The sequence below is a fragment of the Electrona antarctica genome (assembly GCF_951216825.1).
Source record: "Electrona antarctica genome assembly, chromosome: 19".
Taxonomy (NCBI): domain Eukaryota; kingdom Metazoa; phylum Chordata; class Actinopteri; order Myctophiformes; family Myctophidae; genus Electrona; species Electrona antarctica.
In genome coordinates this window covers 39,987,841-40,013,382 of record NC_136800.1, presented here as the reverse complement: position 1 = coordinate 40,013,382, position 25,542 = coordinate 39,987,841, and the positions used below count along the sequence as shown (strand labels likewise).

Genomic DNA, 25,542 nt, shown 5'->3' with positions numbered 1-25,542 from the left:
TAGTATAGCCTATTCATTTATTTAATAATACATTATTATGAAATTATTATTAGGCTATTTTATTATTATTAAACCTTATGGCTGCCTGCCATTTGAAAGTGATGCATGTCAGAGGGGAATATCAATGTCACATCTTTTCTGTCATTCTTCTAGCTCACCTCCCTCCTTACGGTGCGTTTCACACACACACACACACACACACACACACACACACATGCATCGTCTCTTCTCCTCCGCGCGTCCATTCACTTCTCTACAGTGTTTCTTCTGACTTGAAAGCAGGTAACATTAAAAGGCTTTGTTTCATTCATCCCCATATTTGCAAAGCCTCTAAAATACGTTCTCATCACCCCTCGCCTCTGTCTATATGTGTTTCCATATAGCCTATACTCTCTCTGTGAGTGACTGGAAGCTTCCATCTCACCATACCGTACCACACCTGTCTGGGACATCGCTCATTACAACCACAACACCACAGTAGCCTAGCCCCAGCGGATATACATTTATTCCATGCGTTATACATTGATTGATGTGGTTTCACAAATCACACGGCCATAATCAGTTTCCAGCTGAGCTGACTGTGTTATTTCCCCACAAACTGCCGTGTAAATTGTTTACAAAGCCCATGTGGCTTGCTTGTGAGGAATTGGTTGCGGCATGCCTTCACAACAAAGAGACTGCTACCTTAATTACTTCATTCATCCCACCGGTGAGCACTGAGCACGTGTGTGCCTTCTTCCATGTGTTGACTGTGCTGCAGTAGTTTAATTGCTCTATACATTTACATTAGGCTGTCACAGAATGCTATGATAAGCCTATTATAGTCTATTATACGACTCATTTGCGTTGCATCTCCTTTAATAATCACATTTGGGGCTATTACGGTATTAACAACACAACACAAAAGGTTAAGTTAACTCTTAATTATCGGCACATTTTTGTTTTCATAGAGCGAGCGATTTGCATTGTTGCACCGTCCTGCTTTTCAGATGTTACTTGGACAATGGACAATAATAGTAGCCCTCCGTAGTCCGTTATCAATGGAACACGGCAGTAGTAGGCAATAGGCTGCAGTCAGCACCCAACAGGTTGGTGCGGCTCATTGCAACAAACAGGGAGGGGGAGGAGTCCATTATTCTTATGAGATTATTATTTTTGCGTTCAGAAAGGCGGGTCCGACGGTCTGTGTGCTGGAGGAGGCGGTGCTGGCCCGGGGTTGACCGAGGGGAGAACGAGGTGATGCAACTTCAAACATCCACTACACTAGAGAGTTGGACATAAAACTCCCCAGCATCAAGTCATCAGTCACCACACCACACCATGGTAAGAACACTACTCACACACACACGTTTTGTTTTTTCCCCTGCAATGATAAATGTATTGCATTAATAAAGCCTGTGCCATTTACTAGCTGTATGTTGTTATAATAATAACAAAAACTATAATTAAAAATATTTGTGTGGCACTGTGTGATTATTATAGCCTGCCCTATACCATTAGAACGTTTTCAGGCGCCTACTATGTAAACAGAGGAAATATCCCCTCTTCTAACTAAGTCCAAGTCCAACACTTCCAAGCGCAGGGGTTGTAAAGGGGGTTGGTTCTCCTCTGGGGGCAGCAACACGTGGCACTGAGCCGTGGTGGGGGGTTCCCTGAAGGAAAGGGATGGGGGATGTCTTAAGAAGAAATACCCCATGTCTTTGAGCCTTCTGTTCTGTCCAGCCTTGTCACACACACACCACTGCAGTCCTCACTTGGTGTTCATTTAACTGACAGCCTTTACGGGTCCATTTGGTTCCATGATTCTTGGAGTTACAAGACAAGTTGACAAATCAACACTGATGAATTGAACTGTGTATAATTGATTCAAGTTAAACATTTATTTACTATCATGGAACAATTAATCAGCTCAAAGAGCAACCCTGTAAGCCAAACATAATAATAGGCTATGGGTTATGATGACCACTGACCAGACCAGCGACCCATTTGCTGTTGACTCACATTTGTGGCCATAAAGCTCTGAAGGAGGCTATGTCAATAGAAGCCATGCAAGCATGAAACCCCCCATATCCTCCACCACCACCAACAACAACAGAGCCTTTAACGACAGTCCTCGAGCTGGGCTCTTGCACCTCTAGGCATGCTCTAAGAAGGTATTATTTTATAGACTAAAGAAGGAAAACGATATGCACATCCCAGTTTCAGAATACGGTGCTGGACCCAAAAAATTACAGAAAATAGTGGAATGTCCGCACACGATATAGTTCTGCTCCCCGTCTTTTTTATTTCAAACTAAATATAACAACGTTTCGCCACTCCGGGCATTCTCAAGTTCCTTGAGGAACTTGAAAAATCCCGGAGGGGCGAAACGTTGTTCCTTGAGGAACTTGAGAAAGCCCGGAGGGGCGAAACGTTGTTGTATCTAGGTTAAATTATAAAAGACGGAGGCCGAACTATATTTCTTCTATTATCTAGTCTATAAAATGTCTTCATTATTTTATAGACTCCCATTTTCAGAATAGCTTGAATACTTCAAATGCATATTAAGGTACGTCAACCTTTTCTTAAAATGTAGGCTAGCTCTCTCTCTCTCTCTCTCTCTCTCTCTCTTGTTGCACTTTTATGCATGTGAATACTTAAATAGAGGGTATGCACGTGCATAAAGTGAATGGCAAAATCGAGTGGCAAAATTAGTGACAAAGTGAGTTTAATGTCTTTTATCGTCATTTAATGCAATCAAATACAACTTTTCTGTTAGAATGAATGGGCTGTTCAAGGGCCACGGCCAGAAAGTAGTTTTTGCCACTCATTACCAGTCATAATGGGTGCATATTGTGAAAAGATAGTGTCTAGTTAAAAAGAAAATCTTCTCAACTCCTGTTTTTTTTTAGAGAGAGAAAAGAGATGAGGTGTGAGCCAGTATTTTCTCTCATAAATGATTATCCATACCACACTGCTGCTGTATTGCTGCAGCGCAGCCCCCAGAGGTCAATGTTGCTCCCATTGGGTAACAGCAGTGGATTTAGCTGCATTAACCCTGGCATCCCTAGGTGAAGAAATCAAAACTTTGATTCTCACAAGGATGTCGAGGTGCATTGCGCTTTGAATAGTAGCTCGTTGGACTGGTGATAAACAGTAGATCAGTGGTTCCCAAACTTTTCTGGACAAGGGCCCACTTGAACCAGTCCACTTAACCTTAGTGGTCCGAGCCCGTCGGCTGCTGTGTGAAGTGGGCAGATTGGTAGGCCTGCCCGCCAGCAACGTGTGTATTTTTAGAGCATGTTTTATTTTAATTATCAATGGAAGTTGGAAGTGTAATATCATTCAAATCTTAGGCCCACATTTATCATTGGAGTGTAAAATCTGTTTTTGGACTAGTACGCTCACGTCGGCACAGCATTTATGAATTGATCGCAAACAGCTGATCCTTGCTTAATTTCGTTCCTAGCGTTGATAAATGTGACAGCTGAAATCAATCTGGCATGCCATGCGGGGAAAGCCAATTTAAAAAAGTTCTCCTCCTCCTGTCCTGTCTGTCTCTGTCACTGTGGTGGTCCGTGACACCGTGACCATGCACATTTATGACAGTCTATATTAGATTGCCTCGCTGGCTCACTGCAGTGGCTGGGCTGTCAAGTGTCAATTATATGAATGCGCAGCCTAAACCTTAACGTAGCCTATGTGGTACTGGTGGTGGTTACCTATCTCCGATGCGGATGCGGTCCTCACTTGCACTGGCATGGCACATTTGGCATTCGACACGTCGGGTTTATCCTTAAACGAGGACGATACGAGGAGATTGCACATACCGTAACTCCAGAAAGACATGGGCCTGCTGAAGATTAGGCTACAGTAGGCTACCCACGTTAGGAGGCTTCCAGCTGCAGCAGTCCACTCTGCAGTCTGCACTCTCCAACGTCTCCACGTTAGGAGGCTTCCAGCTGCAGCAGTCCACTCTGCACTCTCCAACGTCTCTCCATGTCATGAAAATATTCCAGCAGCCTGAGCAGAGGCAGCGCAAATCCTCACATGTATGCGCTCATGCAAAACACTGTTTAAATGGCTTAAGCATCTAACTTGCAACATTGTTTTTAATTGCGTGTTTTTAATTGCTTGTACATGTACATGTTCATATGGCATGCCTTTACAAAATATATTTGTTTCACGTGTATAATATGTATTGGTTGCGAACGCAGTGATTGCGAACGCAGTGATTGCGAATGCAGTGAGCACTAACTATGAGACCTAGCAGAACATGTCTGTCTGTGTGTGTGTCTGTGTGTCACGCTGTAACACCACCCATCCGCCACCAGAGGGCGCAGCTGTATCACACAAAAAAAAACACACACACACACAAAACCTAACTTAAAAAAAAACTTAAAGGGAAAACTTTTAAAAAATAATTAAAAAAAAAAAAAAAAAAAAAAAACGCACACATACACACACTAAAAAAAACTTAAAAAAAACCTTAAAAAATAAAATAATAATAATAAGAAGAGAACTTAAAAAAAAACCTTAAAGTACGTAATTTATTCTAATTGTTGTTATTGCAATTTACGAGCTTCCCGCGTTCGCGCGTCTTACTTGTTTTATATACATACATTTAGAAGTGAATACAGATGCCTGTGACAGCCTGTCAGGCCTGTCAGGGCCCTGGCCCACAGGTTGTGAATCGCTGTAGTAGATGTTTGGGGTTTGATTGGGTTTCCAGATGGAGCGGCGGGTCAAACGCTGTGTGAATGAAACACAGCAGCGCTGCTTAATAACGACCCTTGACCAGAGGGCATTCTCCTTTGGTTGGACGGTAGACATTTGATTGCCATCCTTGTTTAAATCCAGGTGGGTAATGCAGGTAATCAGCAAGTGGCCAGATGAATGAAAACAAGCCCAAAATAAGTGACTAGGCTAAGTTTGACAACTTTACATCAGCTATTGTAAAATAGCAGATCTACAGGCTCACAATGCATCACATTGTGTTGAGGGTCCCTGGCATACAATATTTTCAGATGGGGTTCTGCGGACAAATTCATATTAATCTGGGGTTCCGTTCCTTGACATGAAAACAACATCAGGAAGCAAGCCCAAATAAGCAACTACAATTTAGAAACAAGCCCAAAAATCTGCAACTACTGACTTTGTGTGAATCTATTCTACGTCCGAGCATAGACATGGTAACGCCCCGCCTGCCTCTGATTGGCCTACCGACACTGCCTGTCTTGCCCCCATGGTCTCCTCCATATACATACAGGAATACCCTTGATTTGGGGCTCCCCAGCCCCGTATCCCCCTACAATAGAATTGATTTGGGGCTCCCCAGCCCCGTATCCCCCTACAATAGAATTGATTTGGGGCTCCCCAGCCCCGTATCCCCCTACAATAGAGAAAATGGTAGGCCAGGAAGAAAAAAAAAATGAAAATCTTAATAATAAATAACAATTTACTTCTAATCCTTATACACACTGACCTCAAATATAGGCAAAGATAATGTTCATGATTATAGTTGTCCAGTTGTTCATCTTATAGGACTGAGTTAAAGATAAGCTTCTAGATAAGCTATAGCCGGTAGGGGGCGGCGGTGGCTCAGGGGTAGAGTGGCTGGATGGTAACCGCAAGGTTGCCAGTTCGAACCCGGGCTCCCCCAGAGTTAGTGTCGAAGTGTCCTTGAGCAAGACACTGAACCCCTAATTGCTCCTGATGTGCTGGTTGGTGCCTTGCATGGTTTCCGCCGCCATCGGTGTATGAATGGGTGAATGTAATGCACAATCTATGTAAAGCGCCTTGGATAAAGGCGCTATATAAATGCACCATTTACCATTTATAGCCCTGTTTCACTGTTGTACAAAGACATATAAACTAGTGTTTAAGTGGTCAAAGGCAATAAGTCCTTTGACAGAAATACATTACAAGGGTTCTGGCTCAAATTGCCTAACTGTCTTCTGGTAGGAGAACAACATGTTCAGTTATCTTGTGAAAACAGAAAACGTATTCTGTGTTAGGGACTGTTATTCTGGACCATTATTCTGCATTATGCCAATTCATAACCAACCTGTGACTGAAAGTTCCATCATGGAACTTTCAGTTCCATGGGCTGGAACTTCCATGGGCACCAGTTCCCCATGGAACTTCCATGCTGAGTTAATTGGAAACCAAGTTGTTCCTGGTCTACTAGATCCTAAACAGAGCAGAGCATTCAGTGCACATCACATTTAGAAAATCCACACGCTTGATTATTGATTGTTGTAGCATCTTGACATGGCTTGACTTATAAGTCACTAAGTTAAGTTTTACTTTTATTTTAAGTGATAGTATGGGGAACTGTGGTGGCACAGGGGTAAAGTAAAGTGCCTGTCCACCACCTCAGAGTCTAGGGTTTGAATCCCACCGTAGTGCATCTTGCTTGCCGAGTGTCTACACAAACACTTTATCGCTGCGCTAGCGACTCCTACTCCTACGGCTGGGGCAGTGCCTGGCTGTCATTGGTGGATGTTGAACAGAATGTATGCACCACATCCTCCTGGTGAGGGCTCCTCTCACTGGTAGTTGAGGACAACAGCAGTGTGTGGGTAAGTTTTAATTGGCATGCCCAAGTTGGGAGAAAAAAGGGGTGAAAATAAATGGCTACTCTAAATTTATCTAGAGGTGAGAGTAAAAAGGAATAGAAATTAGTTATGGTTTATTATCCAAATGGGGCAATTTGTCCTCTGCAATTGACCCATCCTAACTGCTTAGGAGCAATGAGCAGCCACAGTGTACCGCCTGGGGACCAATTCCATTGTAATGCCTGTACCGTGGTCAAGGGCAATGGCATTTTGTACCTAGAATTGCAGCACTACAGTTATATATGCAAACATCACAGTATAAAGTAGACCGATAGAATTGTTATGGAATGGCTCCTGTAGGGGCAAAGCCACATAGAAGAGGGTCTGAGAGGCAGCAGTCTTTTTCAGAGTTTAATCTCGCAATATCCATCTGGACTGGACAGCGACAAGTTTCTTATGCTACCAGTAGGCCAATGAACAACCCAAATTGTTTTCATATATACCAGTTGTCAAATATACAGTATATATTTTTAATTTTTGGGAGACTTTTCTGCCTTTATTTGATTTGAGAGAGAGACAGGAACCTAGGAAAGGGGGCGAGTCAGCGAGTGAGCAGAGCAAAGACTCGTCTGGTTTAACCACTCGGCTATCGGTGCCCCAATTACCTTTTTATAACTTCAATTTTATACTGACAATGGGAGTTGGATTTAGATACAACGTTTCCCAGAAACGTAGATTACATAAATATGAGATGATATAAATATGATATAAATATGAGATTTTCTAACTAGTTCTGGCTTTACTTATTGTACACCATGCTGTTGCATCATCACTCATGTGTGCAAGTGCATGATCTATAAGATTGTTCAGTGAGTCATTATGTATATGTACACCCTTCCTTTTCAACTGTCAGTGTCACACGCTCTGGACTAAGAGCGTCTGCTAAATGCCTAAATTGTAAATTGTGACAGTTGGCAGCCTTTGTAAACTTTGTTGCAGTGTGTGTGTGTGTGTGTGTGTGTGTGTGAAATGAAGGGTTGTTTTAATCGATTCATGTGTGTGCACATGCTCCTGCGGTGTGGTGTGCAATGACAAATGCAACACTGTACTGTATGTGCTTAAGCCTGTCATCTATCCTGATTCCTGACCTGAACCATCCCAAACTAGCAAAGTGTGTTGAATTTGGGCCATGGGGTTTAAGCCGAGTAGTAATAGTCTCTCTCTATTCAATGGTGTTCTCCCTGGCGTTGTGTGTGTGTGTATATGGTAGCCCTGGAGCCAGGTCCACCTCCGTCGGGGCTATAGGACTGAGATTTATTGTCTATACAACGTCAGACTTGCAGGATCTGCTGCTTGCCATGCATTTAAATCAAAGTCCTATAGAACCATTGAGCCAGCCCTCTCTTTGCCACCATTTTCTCTGGAGTTGTAGACCTAAAGCCAGTTCCAGGCCAGCCGTGTCACAGCTACCATAGTCTATGCCTATGGGGATGACGGCCACTACTACAGATCCCATAGCCTGTGGCACAAATCTTAATACATTTCTTATATTTGTGAAATGTGAAAAATCTGCTTCCTCACTCCCTGCATATGCCAATGGTAACTGTCCATGTGAAATTGCAGATCAATTAGGCAACCCACTGATGAAGACAGACAGACAGACAGACAGACAGACAGACAGACAGACAGACAGACAGACAGACAGACAGACAGACAAATAGTAGGATAAAAAATCACACCCGTGTGAACTGAGTGGTGTAAGGTCTTATATAGACTGATCAGCTGTGGTCTGACGTAATGTCTGACGTAATGAAATCACACCCGTGTGAACTGGGTGACCATAGCAACCATGCTCATTTTTTGGTACGAACAGACAGACAGACAAACTAACAAAGCCAGTTGTAGGAGTGGTTTACACCACTCAAAAAAAGATAAGAGTATAAGATCATGTTCCAAATATATATATCGTAATATATATATTAGATATATAGTGGGCGGGCACCCACTGTATATCTAATATATATATTAGATATATAGTGGGCGGGCACCCACTGTATATCTAATATATATATTAGATATATAGTGGGCGGGCACCCACTGTATATCTAATATATATATTAGATATATAGTGGGCGGGCACCCACTGTATATCTAATATATATATTAGATATATAGTGGGCGGGCAGCCGGGCACCCACTGCCGTTATAAGAACTATACGCGCCTGCTTACAACTCGGACGGGGCTGAGGCGGCTCTACCGAACTAGTGCGCCCCGTGGTGTTTCTAGTGGTGAACTAGTGCGCTCCGTGGTGTTTCTAGTGGTGAACTAGTGCGCCCCGTGGTGTTTCTAGTGGTGAACTAGTGCGCCCCGTGGTGTTTCTAGTGGTGAACTAGTGCGCTCCGTGGTGTTTCTAGTGGTGAACTAGTGCGCTCCGTGGTGTTTCTAGTGGTGAACTAGTGCGCTCCGTGGTGTTTCTAGTGGTGAACTAGTGCGCTCCGTGGTGTTTCTAGTGGTGAACTAGTGCGCCCCGTGGTGTTTCTAGTGGTGAACTAGTGCGCTCCGTGGTGTTTCTAGTGGTGAACTAGTGCGCTCCGTGGTGTTTCTCGTGGTGAACTAGTGCGCTCCGTGGTGTTTCTAGTGGTGAACTAGTGCGCTCCGTGGTGTTTCTAGTGGTGAACTAGTGCGCCCCGTGGTGTTTCTAGTGGTGAACTAGTGCGCCCCGTGGTGTTTCTAGTGGTGAACTAGTGCGCCCCGTGGTGTTTCTAGTGGTGAACTAGTGCGCTCCGTGGTGTTTCTAGTGGTGAACTAGTGCGCTCCGTGGTGTTTCTAGTGGTGAACTAGTGCGCTCCGTGGTGTTTCTAGTGGTGAACTAGTGCGCTCCGTGGTGTTTCTAGTGGTGAACTAGTGCGCCCCGTGGTGTTTCTAGTGGTGAACTAGTGCGCTCCGTGGTGTTTCTAGTGGTGAACTAGTGCGCTCCGTGGTGTTTCTCGTGGTGAACTAGTGCGCTCCGTGGTGTTTCTAGTGGTGAACTAGTGCGCTCCGTGGTGTTTCTAGTGGTGAACTAGTGCGCCCCGTGGTGTTTCTAGTGGTGAACTAGTGCGCTCCGTGGTGTTTCTAGTGGTGAACTAGTGCGCTCCGTGGTGTTTCTCGTGGTGAACTAGTGCGCTCCGTGGTGTTTCTAGTGGTGAACTAGTGCGCTCCGTGGTGTTTCTAGTGGTGAACTAGTGCGCTCCGTGGTGTTTCTAGTGGTGAACTAGTGCGCTCCGTGGTGTTTCTAGTGGTGAACTAGTGCGCTCCGTGGTGTTTCTAGTGGTGAACTAGTGCGCCCCGTGGTGTTTCTAGTGGTGAACTAGTGCGCTCCGTGGTGTTTCTAGTGGTGAACTAGTGCGCTCCGTGGTGTTTCTAGTGGTGAACTAGTGCGCTCCGTGGTGTTTCTAGTGGTGAACTAGTGCGCTCCGTGGTGTTTCTAGTGGTGAACTAGTGCGCTCCGTGGTGTTTCTAGTGGTGAACTAGTGCGCTCCGTGGTGTTTCTAGTGGTGAACTAGTGCGCTCCGTGGTGTTTCTAGTGGTGAACTAGTGCGCTCCGTGGTGTTTCTAGTGGTGAACTAGTGCGCTCCGTGGTGTTTCTAGTGGTGAACTAGTGCGCCCCGTGGTGTTTCTAGTGGTGAACTAGTGCGCTCCGTGGTGTTTCTAGTGGTGAACTAGTGCGCTCCGTGGTGTTTCTCGTGGTGAACTAGTGCGCTCCGTGGTGTTTCTAGTGGTGAACTAGTGCGCTCCGTGGTGTTTCTAGTGGTGAACTAGTGCGCTCCGTGGTGTTTCTAGTGGTGAACTAGTGCGCTCCGTGGTGTTTCTAGTGGTGAACTAGTGCGCTCCGTGGTGTTTCTAGTGGTGAACTAGTGCGCCCCGTGGTGTTTCTAGTGGTGAACTAGTGCGCTCCGTGGTGTTTCTAGTGGTGAACTAGTGCGCTCCGTGGTGTTTCTAGTGGTGAACTAGTGCGCTCCGTGGTGTTTCTAGTGGTGAACTAGTGCGCCCCGTGGTGTTTCTAGTGGTGAACTAGTGGTGAACTAGTGCGCTCCGTGGTGTTTCTAGTGGTGAACTAGTGCGCCCCGTGGTGTTTCTAGTGGTGAACTAGTGGTGAACTAGTGCGCTCCGTGGTGTTTCTAGTGGTGAACTAGTGCGCTCCGTGGTGTTTCTAGTGGTGAACTAGTGCGCTCCGTGGTGTTTCTAGTGGTGAACTAGTGCGCTCCGTGGTGTTTCTAGTGGTGAACTAGTGCGCCCCGTGGTGTTTCTAGTGGTGAACTAGTGCGCTCCGTGGTGTTTCTAGTGGTGAACTAGTGCGCTCCGTGGTGTTTCTAGTGGTGAACTAGTGCGCTCCGTGGTGTTTCTAGTGGTGAACTAGTGCGCTCCGTGGTGTTTCTAGTGGTGAACTAGTGCGCTCCGTGGTGTTTCTAGTGGTGAACTAGTGCGCTCCGTGGTGTTTCTAGTGGTGAACTAGTGCGCTCCGTGGTGTTTCTAGTGGTGAACTAGTGCGCTCCGTGGTGTTTCTAGTGGTGAACTAGTGCGCTCCGTGGTGTTTCTAGTGGTGAACTAGTGCGCCCCGTGGTGTTTCTAGTGGTGAACTAGTGCGCTCCGTGGTGTTTCTCGTGGTGAACTAGTGCGCCCCGTGGTGTTTCTCGTGGTGAACTAGTGCGCTCCGTGGTGTTTCTCGTGGTGAACTAGTGCGCTCCGTGGTGTTTCTCGTGGTGAACTAGTGCGCTCCGTGGTGTTTCTAGTGGTGAACTAGTGCGCTCCGTGGTGTTTCTAGTGGTGAACTAGTGCGCTCCGTGGTGTTTCTAGTGGTGAACTAGTGCGCTCCGTGGTGTTTCTCGTGGTGAACTAGTGCGCTCCGTGGTGTTTCTCGTGGTGAACTAGTGCGCTCCGTGGTGTTTCTCGTGGTGAACTAGTGCGCTCCGTGGTGTTTCTCGTGGTGAACTAGTGCGCTCCGTGGTGTTTCTCGTGGTGAACTAGTGCGCTCCGTGGTGTTTCTAGTGGTGAACTAGTGCGCTCCGTGGTGTTTCTAGTGGTGAACTAGTGCGCTCCGTGGTGTTTCTCGTGGTGAACTAGTGCGCTCCGTGGTGTTTCTCGTGGTGAACTAGTGCGCTCCGTGGTGTTTCTAGTGGTGAACTAGTGCGCTCCGTGGTGTTTCTAGTGGTGAACTAGTGCGCTCCGTGGTGTTTCTAGTGGTGAACTAGTGCGCTCCGTGGTGTTTCTAGTGGTGAACTAGTGCGCTCCGTGGTGTTTCTAGTGGTGAACTAGTGCGCTCCGTGGTGTTTCTCGTGGCTCAAGTTTGGTAGAGACGGCGCCCCGTCGTCTATGGAAAGGTGTAATATGAACAGATATTTGGGTGTGTATGAACGGAAAAAGACAATCCGTGCTATAGAGGATATAATAACGTTAGAAAATGATGAAAAACAAAATCCCCTTTAATGGGTTAAAAACAACATGTTTTTAGGGAGACACAATATTGCTGAATCAGTTCTGTATTACTATGCCGTTTAAGAGATAAAGGAATGTGTCTGGTGTCTCTAACTGTATCTGACAGAATGTGTTGTTGATAGATCATGAATGGGTCCATCATGAGGACCTGGTCTGTTGAACCGCTGGTATGTCTGGTGGAGGATTACACTCTGAATGTTTCTATGGGCTTGTGGGTGACTGTACAATAGGTGTGAGGGGTGGGGCTGTGGATGGGACAATTGTTTATGTTCTTCAACTGACACTTATTGTGAAATTGCAGCAAAACCCTGTTTAGTAGGAAGCCTATTTTTTGCGTATTATTGATGGCATATTGATGGCATAATATCCATATTGGTTTATCCTTAATAAAATTGGTCTACTAGATACATTATGCGATGCAGGACTCATCGACAGACATCTTTCTGCTTCCTATAATAAGGTGCTTAATGTAGTGTTTAAAACAGGGAGCAGAATATACGTACATGGATGTAGAGTGCAGCTGACTGTCCACAGATTTTAATAGTTGCGAACGCAGTGATTGCGAACGCAGTGAGCACTAACTATAGAAGCTGGCCTAAACTGTCTGTCTGTGTGTGTGTCTGTCTGTGTGTGTGTCACGCTGTAACACCACCGGCCCGCCACCAGAGGGCGCAGCTGTATCACACACAAAACACATACACACACAAAAAAACCCTTAAAAAAGTACGTAATGTATTCTAATTGTTGTTATTGCAATTTACGAGCTGCGTTCGCTTCCCGCGTTCACGCGTCTTACTTGTCCAGTATACTATAGGCCTGGACAGCATATAAATACTATCCTGATACAAGACTAGATATTGACTGGGAGGCGTAAGCTTAGCCAAGTAATTGTACCTGATAACGTTGAAAGCCACAATTGCCTGGACGAAAAGAGTCTGTCATAGGTTGTTTGTTTTGACGTCAACATCCCGAGTCATTTTAGTTTGGGATGTGTGTTTATCAGCAAGAGGAGATTTAAATTACTGTTTGTGCGTTTTTGTGTTCTTGTAGACTCTTAAAGTGATATTAGCTCACTGCTCATATGTAGTTGCAACACACACTGTTAAACATAATCCCCATTTCCTGTAAATGTGTCCAGTTTAGGCTTTCTACCATCAATAGCTTAGAAGTCTCAACCAGTTGGATGATGTACCGCTGGTCCCACTTTTCAGAGGCAGCTACTGTATGGTCTGAAAAGGTCTGTATTCAGACTCAGAGTTAACTTTCAAAACATCCTTGTGAGGTTCATCATCGCACTTTTGAAATTATGCCCAACAAATGAGTACCACAGACGAAAAACAGTCTAAAGTCCAAATTTCATTCTGACCCTTCCACGAAAAGGCCTCGTTGTCCTGACCCCTTATCTATCATTTATACATTATGGATAAATAGTGTGGACTTGACTTAGACTGTTTTCCGTCTGTGGCATTCAAATAACCAACAAGAGTGTGTAAAAAAACCCCAAAAGAAGCTAAATGTGGTATTCATCCGGGGTATCACAAGGAGCGCTCAGACTCTGTCAACCACTGAACAATGACTTTTAATTTCTTCGTGGTATAATGCCATCAGCATCGACCCTGTCAGCATGGAGCCCGTTACTGTAGACTAGAGTTACTGTGTGCGAGTGCAGTTCATGCACCACCAACTTGCTCCAGTAATTATACGTTTTTAATTTGATGTAAATGCATTGGTGCGTGTACTCCGTGTATGTTATGGCCTTTGTATCAGGGATATGTTAAAGGTTAGTCCATCCATAAAATGCAAGATATCCTCATAGAGGGAAACTGAAGGAAGCCCATCGGGGACATGAGTGTCTTCAGTTGTTTTCAGCGACCAGCCAGGGAAAAGGGCGTCCTTTCCTCTCTTAAAATGAAATAAAAATGTATTTAAAAAAAGAAAAATGGTGTTAATCATCCATTATCTATCCATCCAACCATCCATCCATCCATCCATCCATCCATCCAACCATCCATCCATCCATCCAACCATCCATCCACCCACCCACCCATCCATCCATCCATCCAACCATCCAACCATCCATCCATCCATCCATCCATCCATCCACTGATACCAACATATCCTGGTCATGAATCCTCTCTAACTCCAATGGTTTGCCTCTAACCACCAAATGTGTGTGTGTTTCTAGTATATGAGCAACGTAGTCTAGGGTTCCTTAGTGGGCCATGGGCTCCATCTCTAATCCACTTAACAGATTAGCCAGGTCGGGGCTCCATTCATGTGTCAGTGTGTCAGTATACTGCCAGGCCACATGTCCCACATACTGTAAATACACCCATGATACCTTTTCACAATTCTTGTGTTGTTCACTTATCCCATAAATCAGGCTAACTGAGCCTTAGTTTTATTCTCTCTCTCTCTCTCTCTCAGTTCTGTTTACACATTTTGTTTTGATTCCATTCATGGCAATGTAAATGTATGTTTTCTCATGCAAATAAAGCCCCTTTGAATTGAGAGAGAGAGAGAGAGAGAGATAGCCTAACACACGAGACCAAATACATTCCTACCACTGTCAGAATGTGAATGACAGCCACAAGAGCACTATTGGCCCATCTACATTAAGCAGTTTGTACTACAACAGCTCCATTGAAAGCGTCCTGCTAGGCTGTGTTACAGCCTGCTATGGAAACTGCACTGCCCGAGAAAAGAAACACCTACAGCGGGTGGTGTGGTGGTCAGCAGAACGCATAATGGGGGAAGAGCTCCCCTAGCTCCAGGAACTGTACTAGAAGAGGTGCGTAGTCAAAGCTCACCACCTCAGAAGAGGTGCGTAGTCAAAGCTCACCACCTCAGAAGAGGTGCGTAGTCAAAGCTCACCACCTCAGAAGAGGTGTGTAGTCAAAGCTCACCACCTCAGCCACCAACTGTTCAAACCCCCTACATCGACCGTAGCCGGGCAAGGCGGCCTACTGTCGTATCAGGTGCCAGACCAACAGGTTAATGAACATCTTCCACCCGGCTACCATCAGATCGTTGAAGCATGACCACCGTCTGTCATCAGCCACTAGCCTTGGACTTTTGCTTTCCTCATGGACCTACCTATGGATTTGACCTGTAAAAGCAACCTTTTGTGGACTATGTGGTTGAACTTGACACTTGCCGATACTCTGCACCGTAATCTCATAACGCACTGATACTCTTCTTGCACTAATGTCATGTGCTGCAGTGCTGCTACAGTATGCTCACACACCTTATTTCTAAACCTCATGTACAAAATGTTTGGATAGATATGCTATAATTACGTAGATAACCTGTTCGTTCTCTTTCTGGGAAAAAAATGCACAAAAACACATTTCTGTAAACCTGTGCTGTGACAATAAAGATGATTCTGTGATGATTTTCTGCTTGTCTGTGTGTGTCTTTGTCTCTCTCTTGCTTGCTCCCCCTCTCTCTGTCTCACTCTGTGTATTCACTAGTACACTATTGAAACTGTCCACCCAAACAAAAGAGTGCTAACATGAGTTAAAATGAGACTAATATTTGTATACTTACTTACACTTGCTGACTGTCCAGTGGAAGTAAAGACCCTTAATGTAGATGGGCCAATAGTGCTCTTGTGGCTGTCATTCACATTCTGACAGCGGTAGGAATGTATTTGGTCTCGTGTGTTAGGCTATACCATGTCTTGTTCTGACAGGACGCCATACGAAATGTGACACCCAGAATGGTGAAACCATGTGCTTCACTGCTTGCTATACTGAGATACATATGTTGGACAGTATAATTAACACCTACTACTATGCTATGATTTGCTAAGCCTGCAGCTGATGCTGTATCTCTCCGAGATGCTGTGTGTGTGTGTGTGTGTGTGTGTGTGCGCGTGCGTGCGTGCGTGCACCAATACCATGCTCTTGGTGTTGGTCCTGTTGCACTGGGTAATCACCACATTATCTCCCAATGACCAAATTAAGGCTTTTCACACAAGTCACAGGCTGTGCTGAATCCTAAACGCTACAGGAAGCTCAGGGCTAGCTTAACCTTATTTAACACACATGTATTAACCTTAGAGTATATATGAATAGAGACGGCACCCGGAGGAAACCCTGAGGCGAAATGGACATAGTGCCGAATTTGGTAAATTTGGCCAAACTCGTGCTGGTCCGTTGACTATCATTGCGCACGTTCATGATGACACGTGAACGCTGTTTCAGTGCATTGACAGTCAACGGCCAGCGCGTTCATGAGTTTGGCCCAATCAATCCCAGAATGCACTCTGTTCCTACCCGGAAGGAGGAGTGAAATCGCCTCATGCGCTTTTGAGCAACTTAATGCAAGTGGATGGGAGGAGAAATCCAGTGTCTATTCATATATACTTTAAGTAAGGTATTAACACGCAGACTAGCCCCAGGTTAAAAGCTTAAGATCACACTCGTGTGAAGTGAGGGATGCAGCAATTAAGTGTTTATATCAGCCAGATGACGTTACGGGGTCGTTTACTGCCCTAAAAAAACATTAAAGTCCATAGACTTGGCTGGCAACAAAATCCATCATAACTGCCCTAAACAAACATTAAAGTCCAACCATGGACTTGGCTGGCCTTACCTATGATGACGTTACGTAATCTCGGAAAGCCATGCATTGGAGGGGCTAGCGCTCCTCAAAAAAAAATATATATATAAAAAATACACATTTTAAAATCTTCAAAAAAGACAAGCTGATAATTACATTCCATACTGTTGTAGGTTGTTATTACGATATCATTTTTATTTGTCGTGGGGGTTTCTGAGCCTTTATTTGACAGGTGTAAAGAGACAGTAAACACTGAGAAAGAGAAGTATTGCCAGATTCTGCAGAAACAAGGAACCAGGTCTATGAAAATAAGCCCAAAAGAAGTGACCTGTAGGCCACATGAGCATCGGTATTCGGCTTAGGGCCTTAGGCTATCTACAAGCTTGTAGATTTTTCAAACAACACAAATCGATTGTACTATAGGCACAACATATTTTGAAATGGGTGTGTGATTTAAGCAACTACACTTTAGAAATAAGCCGCAACGACCAATATTTGCAAGCGACTTTACAGAAACTTTACATAATAAGCGCACATGGCAACACTAAAGACTAGTGGAGTGACATGCTGCAAATGGTCCGGCCGGCCCGGGAATCGAACTTGAGACTCACAGTCAGCCAGGCATTTGACCTCACCGGGTCACCCCGACAATATAGGTTGTTAAAGATTAAATAGTCTATTATTAAGCTGCCTTCCAACAGCTTTTCTGTGACCTGGAGTCTGGACTAAAGAATTCCTCTCTGGGGAAGTCCTTGGTGACTTTTGTTTTACCCCCTGGATACAATGGCACAATGTTTGTGTCTTCAGTAATGCATTAATCACCAATTACAATGGTCTTTTAACATGGAAAATTATCAGCATCGGCAAACCCAACTAACCTTACTTAACCCTATGGTGAATTGTTGGCCACTTGGAAGGTATTTCAGGGAATGACTTGTAGCCCAAGTCAAGTCATAATACCTACAATATGTTTTCAAACAATGAGGTCCTTCACAGGACCTTATCTCCAGATGGGCAAGTTGGCCCCTTAGTTTACTGTAGTTTTAGGCATGGGGTCGCTAAATGTAACTACATTTAGGCTACATAGCCTATGGGTATAAATAATAACTTTAGTTCAGAATAATATGGTTAAGTTTAGGCATAGGTTTAGTGTGGTTTATTTGGGCGCCGTCTTCCTGCCTACATGTAGGCTAGTAGGATGCTAGGCTACTTGACTGCCAGTCTGTAGTTCGTGAGTTTGCTTGTCAGTGATGCTGGTATGCACACTGTCACTGCAGGACACCATCTTTCATCTCTCCTATCTTTGACTTGTCACAACTCTTCTACTCTATGGCTCTGGATCGACGGCGGTATTCTTATTATTCGCCGTTAGAAAATGTTCGGGTTCGTGTTCTGATCTGATAGCCGCCTCCCCTCCCCTCGCGTAAACAGTTCTCAATGTTTACATCTTACTTGACGAGAAGACATGTGGACATATCCTTATGGAGCCAGGGAGAGGGGGGAAAACACCACGAGAGTGACGATTCGAGTGATTAGTCAAACATGTGTTAATTAAGTAAGTAGATAAATAAATAGCAGTGTTATTGTGTACCGTGTCCGTGACCACGACGCAGATCTGTCTGTATGCGATCTGACCATTTATTATTTTGATTACACTGTCATGCTCGTTTGAGGACAGGACAGCAGAGCATATGTGTTTGGGAACGTTGCTGAAGGTTATGTTATTTTGTCAGCTGACACCCAAATCAAAGACACTATACAGCGTTTATTTGATATCTCCGACAGTAAACGCACTGCGACGCTACAATGGAAGCATAATTCTGATGGCCCGCGGTGAAATGGACAAGTTAGGGTATCAAGTTTATGTTATTTTGTCATCTGACACCCAAACCATACAGTGTTTATTTAATTATTTTATATCTACAATGGTATTTCTCCACAGTGAGGCTGGGAAATGTAGCCTAGCAGCCTACTACTATAGCCTACTAGCCTACTGGTAGGCAGGAAAATGGCAACCAGAATAACCCGTTCTGAGCGAAACTCCTCCCTCCCGAAACGTGAGGGTGAAAGGGACTGTAGCTTGTGATAATCAGCAGGAATGTATTGTAGGTACAGTCGGTCTGCAGATTGGCACAACCTTTAATATCATTTGACACTTTAAAGGCCCATCCACACCAAGCACTAGCGTGTGACGCAGACCTTGTCGCCTGGATCAACGACAGGTCTGCTCCACGTCTGCTCATGAGGGGCGCATAAAAAGAAAATCAACAGAATCCAGGTCTAGTCAGTCACAGGTGTGTGCACGATTCACGAAACAAGCACACCCAACAATTTCCCTAATCCACATAAATCCGCCTGCGTTATCGCCCCTCAACTTATCTGCGCGTCCAAAATAAATGCACGCCTCTCATTGAAAATGAATTACTAGCCGCGTCAGTTGCTTCCGTCTGAAAAGACCTTAATTGATAGGTATTATTATTATTATTATTATTATTATTTTTTTTTTTTTTACCCAGGGAAGTAGCTGAGCACAGGTGCTCACACCCTGCAATATATATATATATATATATATATATATATATTAGGGCCGGGACTTTAACGCGTTAATTGAGATTAATTAACTACAGAAAAATTAACGCGTTAAAAAAATTAACGCATTTTAATCGCACTATTTTTTTCACCGCGGAACGTTGTCACTGGACAGTTTTCAGATGGACCGGCGCACCACCCAGTTCACCGAGTGAAGTGTCCGTTGTTACAGGGAGTGGAAACCACCCCCCTTTAGAATGGTATGCCCCAGCAGCATTGGGGGAACAATAACACCACCAGACAGTTCACCAGACCGGGGGAAGCCGCTGAGATCACTTTGCTTGTCCCCGTGGATTGGAAATAGGATTTAAAAGGCTATCCGATGATAGCGTGGATTACAGCACAGTTGTGTGCAATTATTCAATAAAGAATTCGCATATCACCGAAGACCGCACCTCGTCAAGCCTCCAGTATCGGCTCGATGCGAAACATGTTGCACCGAGCCTAGCCTGGAAGCTAACGTCAACAACAGTAGCTCTGGTCCTTAGCGTAGTTAGGACTCAGGAGGAGTTCTATGGTACTTAATTTGACCCTTTCCCCTCACACCCACGGAAGTGCAGGCTGTGCAGCCCCTCGTTTTTAGCACAAAAAAATATGTGAAAGCCTACTTTCCTCCTTCTAACACTATGGATCAGAGCTAACGTTATTCCAACTACCAGTAGCAATTCAAGGACCCGACCAGATGACATGGTTTCTAACTAAACGGTTATGGCCAAATAAAATGTAAAATCTGTTAATGGCTGTTACTGTATGTCCACGGAAGAAACACAGAGGTGCTTTGTTATGGTCAAGTCACTTTGCTGCACCAAGCCCCCCCCCCAACCCTGTGGAATGCATTCCCCAAACACTCAGAGACATGCCCCCACCATCCAAACCTTCAATATTGCTTTCCCCAGCTATTTCATCTATTTAATTCCTTAGTGTTTTTCCTCTAATAAAGTTGTTTTTGATTTATCATGTCCCCCTTGTAAAGCATTTTTGTGTACTCAGAAAAGCTTTATATAAATTATTAAATTTGAGATATTATTATAATTTATTACCCCTATTATTACTACAAAAACAATGTTTTATTGCTTAGACTTATGTATTCACTATTCATTGATTCACTAGTATACCAAAATCCATTTGAAAAAATAGCTTTCTCACTGTTCTCGGGTCAAATAATGATATGCGATTAAAATGCGATTAATCGAGATTAATTAACTACAAAGCCTCTGATTAATTAGATTAAAATTTTTAATCGAGTCCCAGCTCTAATATATATATATATATATAAATGTATACTGTGGTATTATATAAATACCATATAGTATATAGAGTCCACAACGCTATAACGACAACCCATCTTACTATAAATGCACCACGTCAAATTTGACACACACGTTCCACACCACCACAGGGAGTGCAGTGCCCGGCCTTGAGTCACGGGATACACTGTTGTCCAGAAACACCACAAAAGGCTCTGGTCAGGCTCTGCCAGTGGACCTAATGAGGCCAAGTCCCCCCACCTGCATAGGTGAATTCCCTGCCTCTGCCTCAGCCAAATGATTGCCATGGCAACCCCACACCTGCCATTTGATTACTTAACCAATCCACTTTTCACAGTCAGTCTGCAACTTTGCACTCTTCAGACACAGGCAGACAGGCAGATCAGAGATGGGCACAAAACGGACACAGACAGATATTTAAAAAGGGTGCTATGACAACAGGTATTGCATGTTAGGTTCCAACGGGCACAGGTCTAGTACATAATATAATGCTAGGTGTGTCCCTTTATGGTGCAGCATACTTTACCTTTGTGGAAGTTATCACACCTGTGAATTTATACTACTTTTAAAGCACCATATTGAAAATGTAATTTGACTGATTAGGTTAACAATAGTCTGTGATGTGGTCAGTGTGACATGATGATGTCAAGTTCATGTGACTTTGGGGTGTGCGTGTGTGTGCATTGTGAAAGTACATGCGTGGGTGCGTACGTTTTCCAGTTGAACTTGCCGGTCAATCCTTTGGTAAATTACTTTATTTTAAAATGCACTGTGAGCCAAAATGGGCAAACATACCCATGTAATTAAGTGCTTTTAAAGGCATTTTAACAACGTACCTCATCATGCATTCTAATTTGTACAGCACATAATTATCCAGGCGTTGACACTGAGGGTTGCCTACCTGCCCCTGGCAGCTAATTTAGACTTTCAGGCAGGTAGAGTTTGCTTTCAGGTTGCCCGACGGGGGAAATGCTTGTTTGAGGGGGGGACGCAACTGTCTATAAACACAACACAAGTCTTCTGGTCTGTAGAATGTAAAATAAGATAACCGTTTACTTTTCCTATGATGTGTTGTTTTCACTGTTGCTATTGCTACACTTATTCATAGCTAGTATGTAGGTATTTGACATACAAATTGAGGTATGGCATTCTTTATAGATAGGAGCCGACAGGAATGGTCAGGTATGATACCTGACGAAGACCCACAAGGGTCGAAACGTTGTTCAAGAAAGAAAGAATTTTCCTGGGAGCAGTGAATCAGTGTGCGGACATCTCTTCCTTTTCAATGACATTCTTTATCACACAGACCCAGAAAGTTGAAGAAAAAAAAAGTTAAATTGAATGGTAATTCAAATTTTACCTGTAATTTTATAATGGACGATTAACTTTTCAGTCAAGTGGGCATGCCCTTTGGGTAAGTACAACATGACCTGTACTTGCCCGATGCAAGTGGCAAGTGCTACTGAGACCTCATAGTGTCAACCCCTGTATCACCGGTTTAAAGAACCCAGTAGGTATGAACATTATTAAATGTTTTTTTTTTGTGGCTTTCGCCTTTATTTTATATTTTTTATGGAGGGACAGACAGTAGGCTGACAGGAAATGGGGAGAGAGATGGGGGGTGACATGCAGTAAAGGCCGTCGGGATCGGGAGTCGAACCCACGGCACACTGCCAGACTGGATTACCAGCCAAGGTGCCTGGACCGCTGAGCCACGGCCCAGGCCGGTATGAACATTATTGAGTAATTTGTAAAATGAAGTCAGATCTGTTTGAAAAGATCTGACTCATATATTATGCAGTCAATATTATGATTTAATTCTAATTTTCAAGGTAGGAACTTTTGTTTGGGAACATATCCCTCACGAGTTCACAGAACTCACAGAGAGAGGTGGTTCATTATGAGAGCACAGTGAGCCAGAACCACCCACACTATATCATAATGTCCTCTATGCAAAGTTGCAAACCCACCACCTTTATGTCTGTTGGTTGATGAAACTGTTGCAGGGAAAACGGGCGGTCTGCGGCATTAACCTGCACTTAAAGCTGCTATAAGCAATATAGAGGGTATGCGCATGCATAAAGTGAATGGCACATCGAGTGGCAAATCGAGTGGCAAAGTGAGTGGCAAAGTGAGTTTTAGGTTGTTTAATGTTGTTTAATACAATCAGTTTGTTTGGATGTCTGGACTGTCAAGGCCAAAAAGTGGTTTATTGGCACTCAGTAGGCGTTCCCGCAAAAATTCCGAGTATGATGATGATGTCACGCGCATACCCTCTATTATGTCAAATTTTTAATAACTTTTTTTTTTTTTGGTAAAAAATGTAGTCTCTGTGACACATCTAGGGGCCGCAATCTGCATTCAAAGATGCATTTGCCTGTCTACTTCTTGATTGGTCATTTCGACCGGGTTTTTTTCGACGAATGACAAAGCTTCTAGGAACATCTTTGAATGCAGATTGTGGCCCCTAGATGTGTCACAGAGACTAATTTTTTTAGGAGCCTTTTACTCATTGCTGGCTGTCTGAATACAAAAAGAAAAAGGTCATTACAATTTTGACATAATATTGCTTATAGCAGCTTTAAAGGGGATATTTCACTTTCAAAAGAACTTTGGGTCATTTCATCGTCTAGATTCAGTATTTAGATATTTGATATTCATTTTAGCTGCCCCGCCCCCTTCCTATACCTTTGTAACTTAAAACTCCATTTTAACCATGCTAGATTCATCAAAAACACCCGTCCTTTTTTCTGGTGACTGATATTGTCCTTCTAATACGTGAGGGAGCCATAATGTATTATTTTTATCCGCTTTTTCATTTATTTGTAATTATTGTTTCAGTTCAGAGGGTGCCGTACCAGTGATCAAGGCATGTATATATTTATTTAGACTGCTTTAGTCTTCATGCTACATGCTACATAGGCTGTGTCCCCAATATTGGTCAGCACATAAAAAAATTATAGCCTATATATAGCCGATATATATATCACGCAGCTTGCACTTGTATGCCTATATGCATGCATTCTAGAGGCATTGGTCAAATGCAGAAACGGCCCGAAGCCCAACACCTTTTTATTTATTTATTATTTCTTGCATGCACGGCGCGCACAGCTTTATTGGTGCACGGGACACAGCAGCAGCAGCCACTCACTCTCAGCTGCGCTATCTCGCGCTCTGATAAACCCACATTAAGAACAAGAAGTCAAGAACATACACATCACACAAAAAAGTACTTAATTATAGTTTTATAACTGCTGCACTCAGTGCACTGTCAATCAGCAGCGCTCTACTCGCAGCGCAACGCGTTGTGAGCTTGTAGATCGGATCGCAGACTTGCGCCGCATGATAAAAACCAAACCACAATAATAATAATTCAAGAACACTTACATTATCTGCACTGTACAAATCCAACTTTGTTTAGTGTGGTAATGCTCCTGCAGTATTTAAATTGTTTTTGTTTGCCGAGCTCCTCTGAGTCGTGTGTGTGTGTGTGTGTGTGTGTGTGTGTGTGTGTGTGTGTGTGTGTGTGTGTGTGTGTGTGTGTGTGTGTGTGTGTGTGTGTGTGTGTGTGTGTGTGTGTGTGTGTGTGTGTGTGTGTGTGTGTGTGTGTGTGTGTGTGTGTGTGTGTGTGTGTGTGTGTGTGTGTGTGTGTGTGTCATCACTATGGAGCGGACAGCAGCATGCTGGCGCGCTGCTGAAGCAAGTCCAATCTGGGTGAAATTTTCATCGGAAAAAATTAATATAACGGCGCAGTGAGCCCGGCCCTGCCCTGGGCCCGTTGGTCAGGGACAGAACACGGCCCGGCCCGACGGGCTTACAGGGCTCTAATGCATTCTATGTTTCACAAACATGCTGGTCTGACAGACAGACAGCAGACTGAGAGTCACTAGGGCTAATTATATAAAAAAATAGAAGTCCACATTATTTAATGGCATCAGTGCATGTACAAGTCGGCCAGTCATAGTTTAAGTCAGCTCACCTCTCCAGTGCTCTCCTCCAAAGGTAAGATATGCATGCCTTAATGTCGCTGCGCTGCCATTAATTAATTATAATAGGCAACTGTAGCTGTAGGCTACTACTGTAGGCTACTACATTGATCTCATCATGAGATCAATCAAGTTTGGTGCCTCAGCATCAAACTTCCATTATGCCAAATGTCAAATATGATGACGTTTCACCCGAGGAAACATATTTTCTGTTGCCTTATAGTTATAGGGCATGAAATGGGCGTGGATGTTCTATTAAACCAGGCAACACCAGGCAAATCGCTTGGGAAAGAGGCGAAATACACGGGCGATCCGCACAAATTAAGTCATCACGCCACCTTTGGTGAGTGACACGTGAGCTTGATCAGACGGATTAATACGCTATCATTACGCACTTCATTTACACCTGGTCGTAAATTTCCGTTGTGAATCATCTGGCCCTCTGTCTGTCTGTTTGGGGTATGAACAGTACCGTTGGGTGACCTCAAGTGGCACTGTTGAGCAGCCTACAGGCCCATTCACGGTGACCACTATAACAAGTATAACTAATGTAATCCTGAAGGATGTATTAGTCGCTGCTTTAAAATGTAGTGGAAATGAGACACAGAGACAGGAATTCCATTCAACTCTTTCTTTCAAAAGTATTCCCTCCATTTTCAGTCTACACATTGTACACAATGTACACAATGTACACAATGTACACATTGTACACAACGTGACAACAACAAACGCACTCGTGTAACCTCCTCACAGGTCGGACTAACCTCCGGACCGAAAATCAGTTCCCATTGATTGATTGATTGATTGAAACAATTATTAACAGTTTGCAGAATTACAGTACATTTCAAGCACAAACTCAATACAAAGACTGTTAACTGTGAGTGGACGATTAACGATTAACGATTAACATCCCGAGATGTCAAATCCCCTTACATTAACAATAAAACTGTACTGTACAGTACAGTACAGTAACTATCACAATAAAAGTATAGTTGCACCTCTCAGTGTGATTTTTTACCAATAGGGGTTGGCTCAGTCCCTCCATGAATCAGCATAGTCTAACTGTACATACATTACATACATAACATAACTGTACATTGACTAGACTCACTGAGTGG

General features: G+C 43.9%; 1 protein-coding gene across 3 annotated transcripts in view; it reads left to right on the top strand.

Moving 5' to 3' along the window:
- The first annotated feature begins 173 nt into the window (after nt 1–173).
- Nucleotides 174–25,542, top strand: part of slc6a9 (solute carrier family 6 member 9) — a 112,318-nt gene continuing 86,949 nt past the window's right edge. For 2 of the 3 annotated variants that reach the window (XM_079529683.1, XM_079529681.1), the window contains exons 1-2: nt 174–282; nt 1,166–1,323. In XM_079529683.1, coding sequence (XP_079385809.1) covers nt 1,321–1,323 — 3 coding nt within the window. In that variant the 5' untranslated portion in view covers nt 174–282; nt 1,166–1,320. Of the gene's footprint in view, nt 283–540; nt 710–1,165; nt 1,324–25,542 lie in introns of those variants that run through there. The other variant, XM_079529682.1, reaches the window with a different exon arrangement.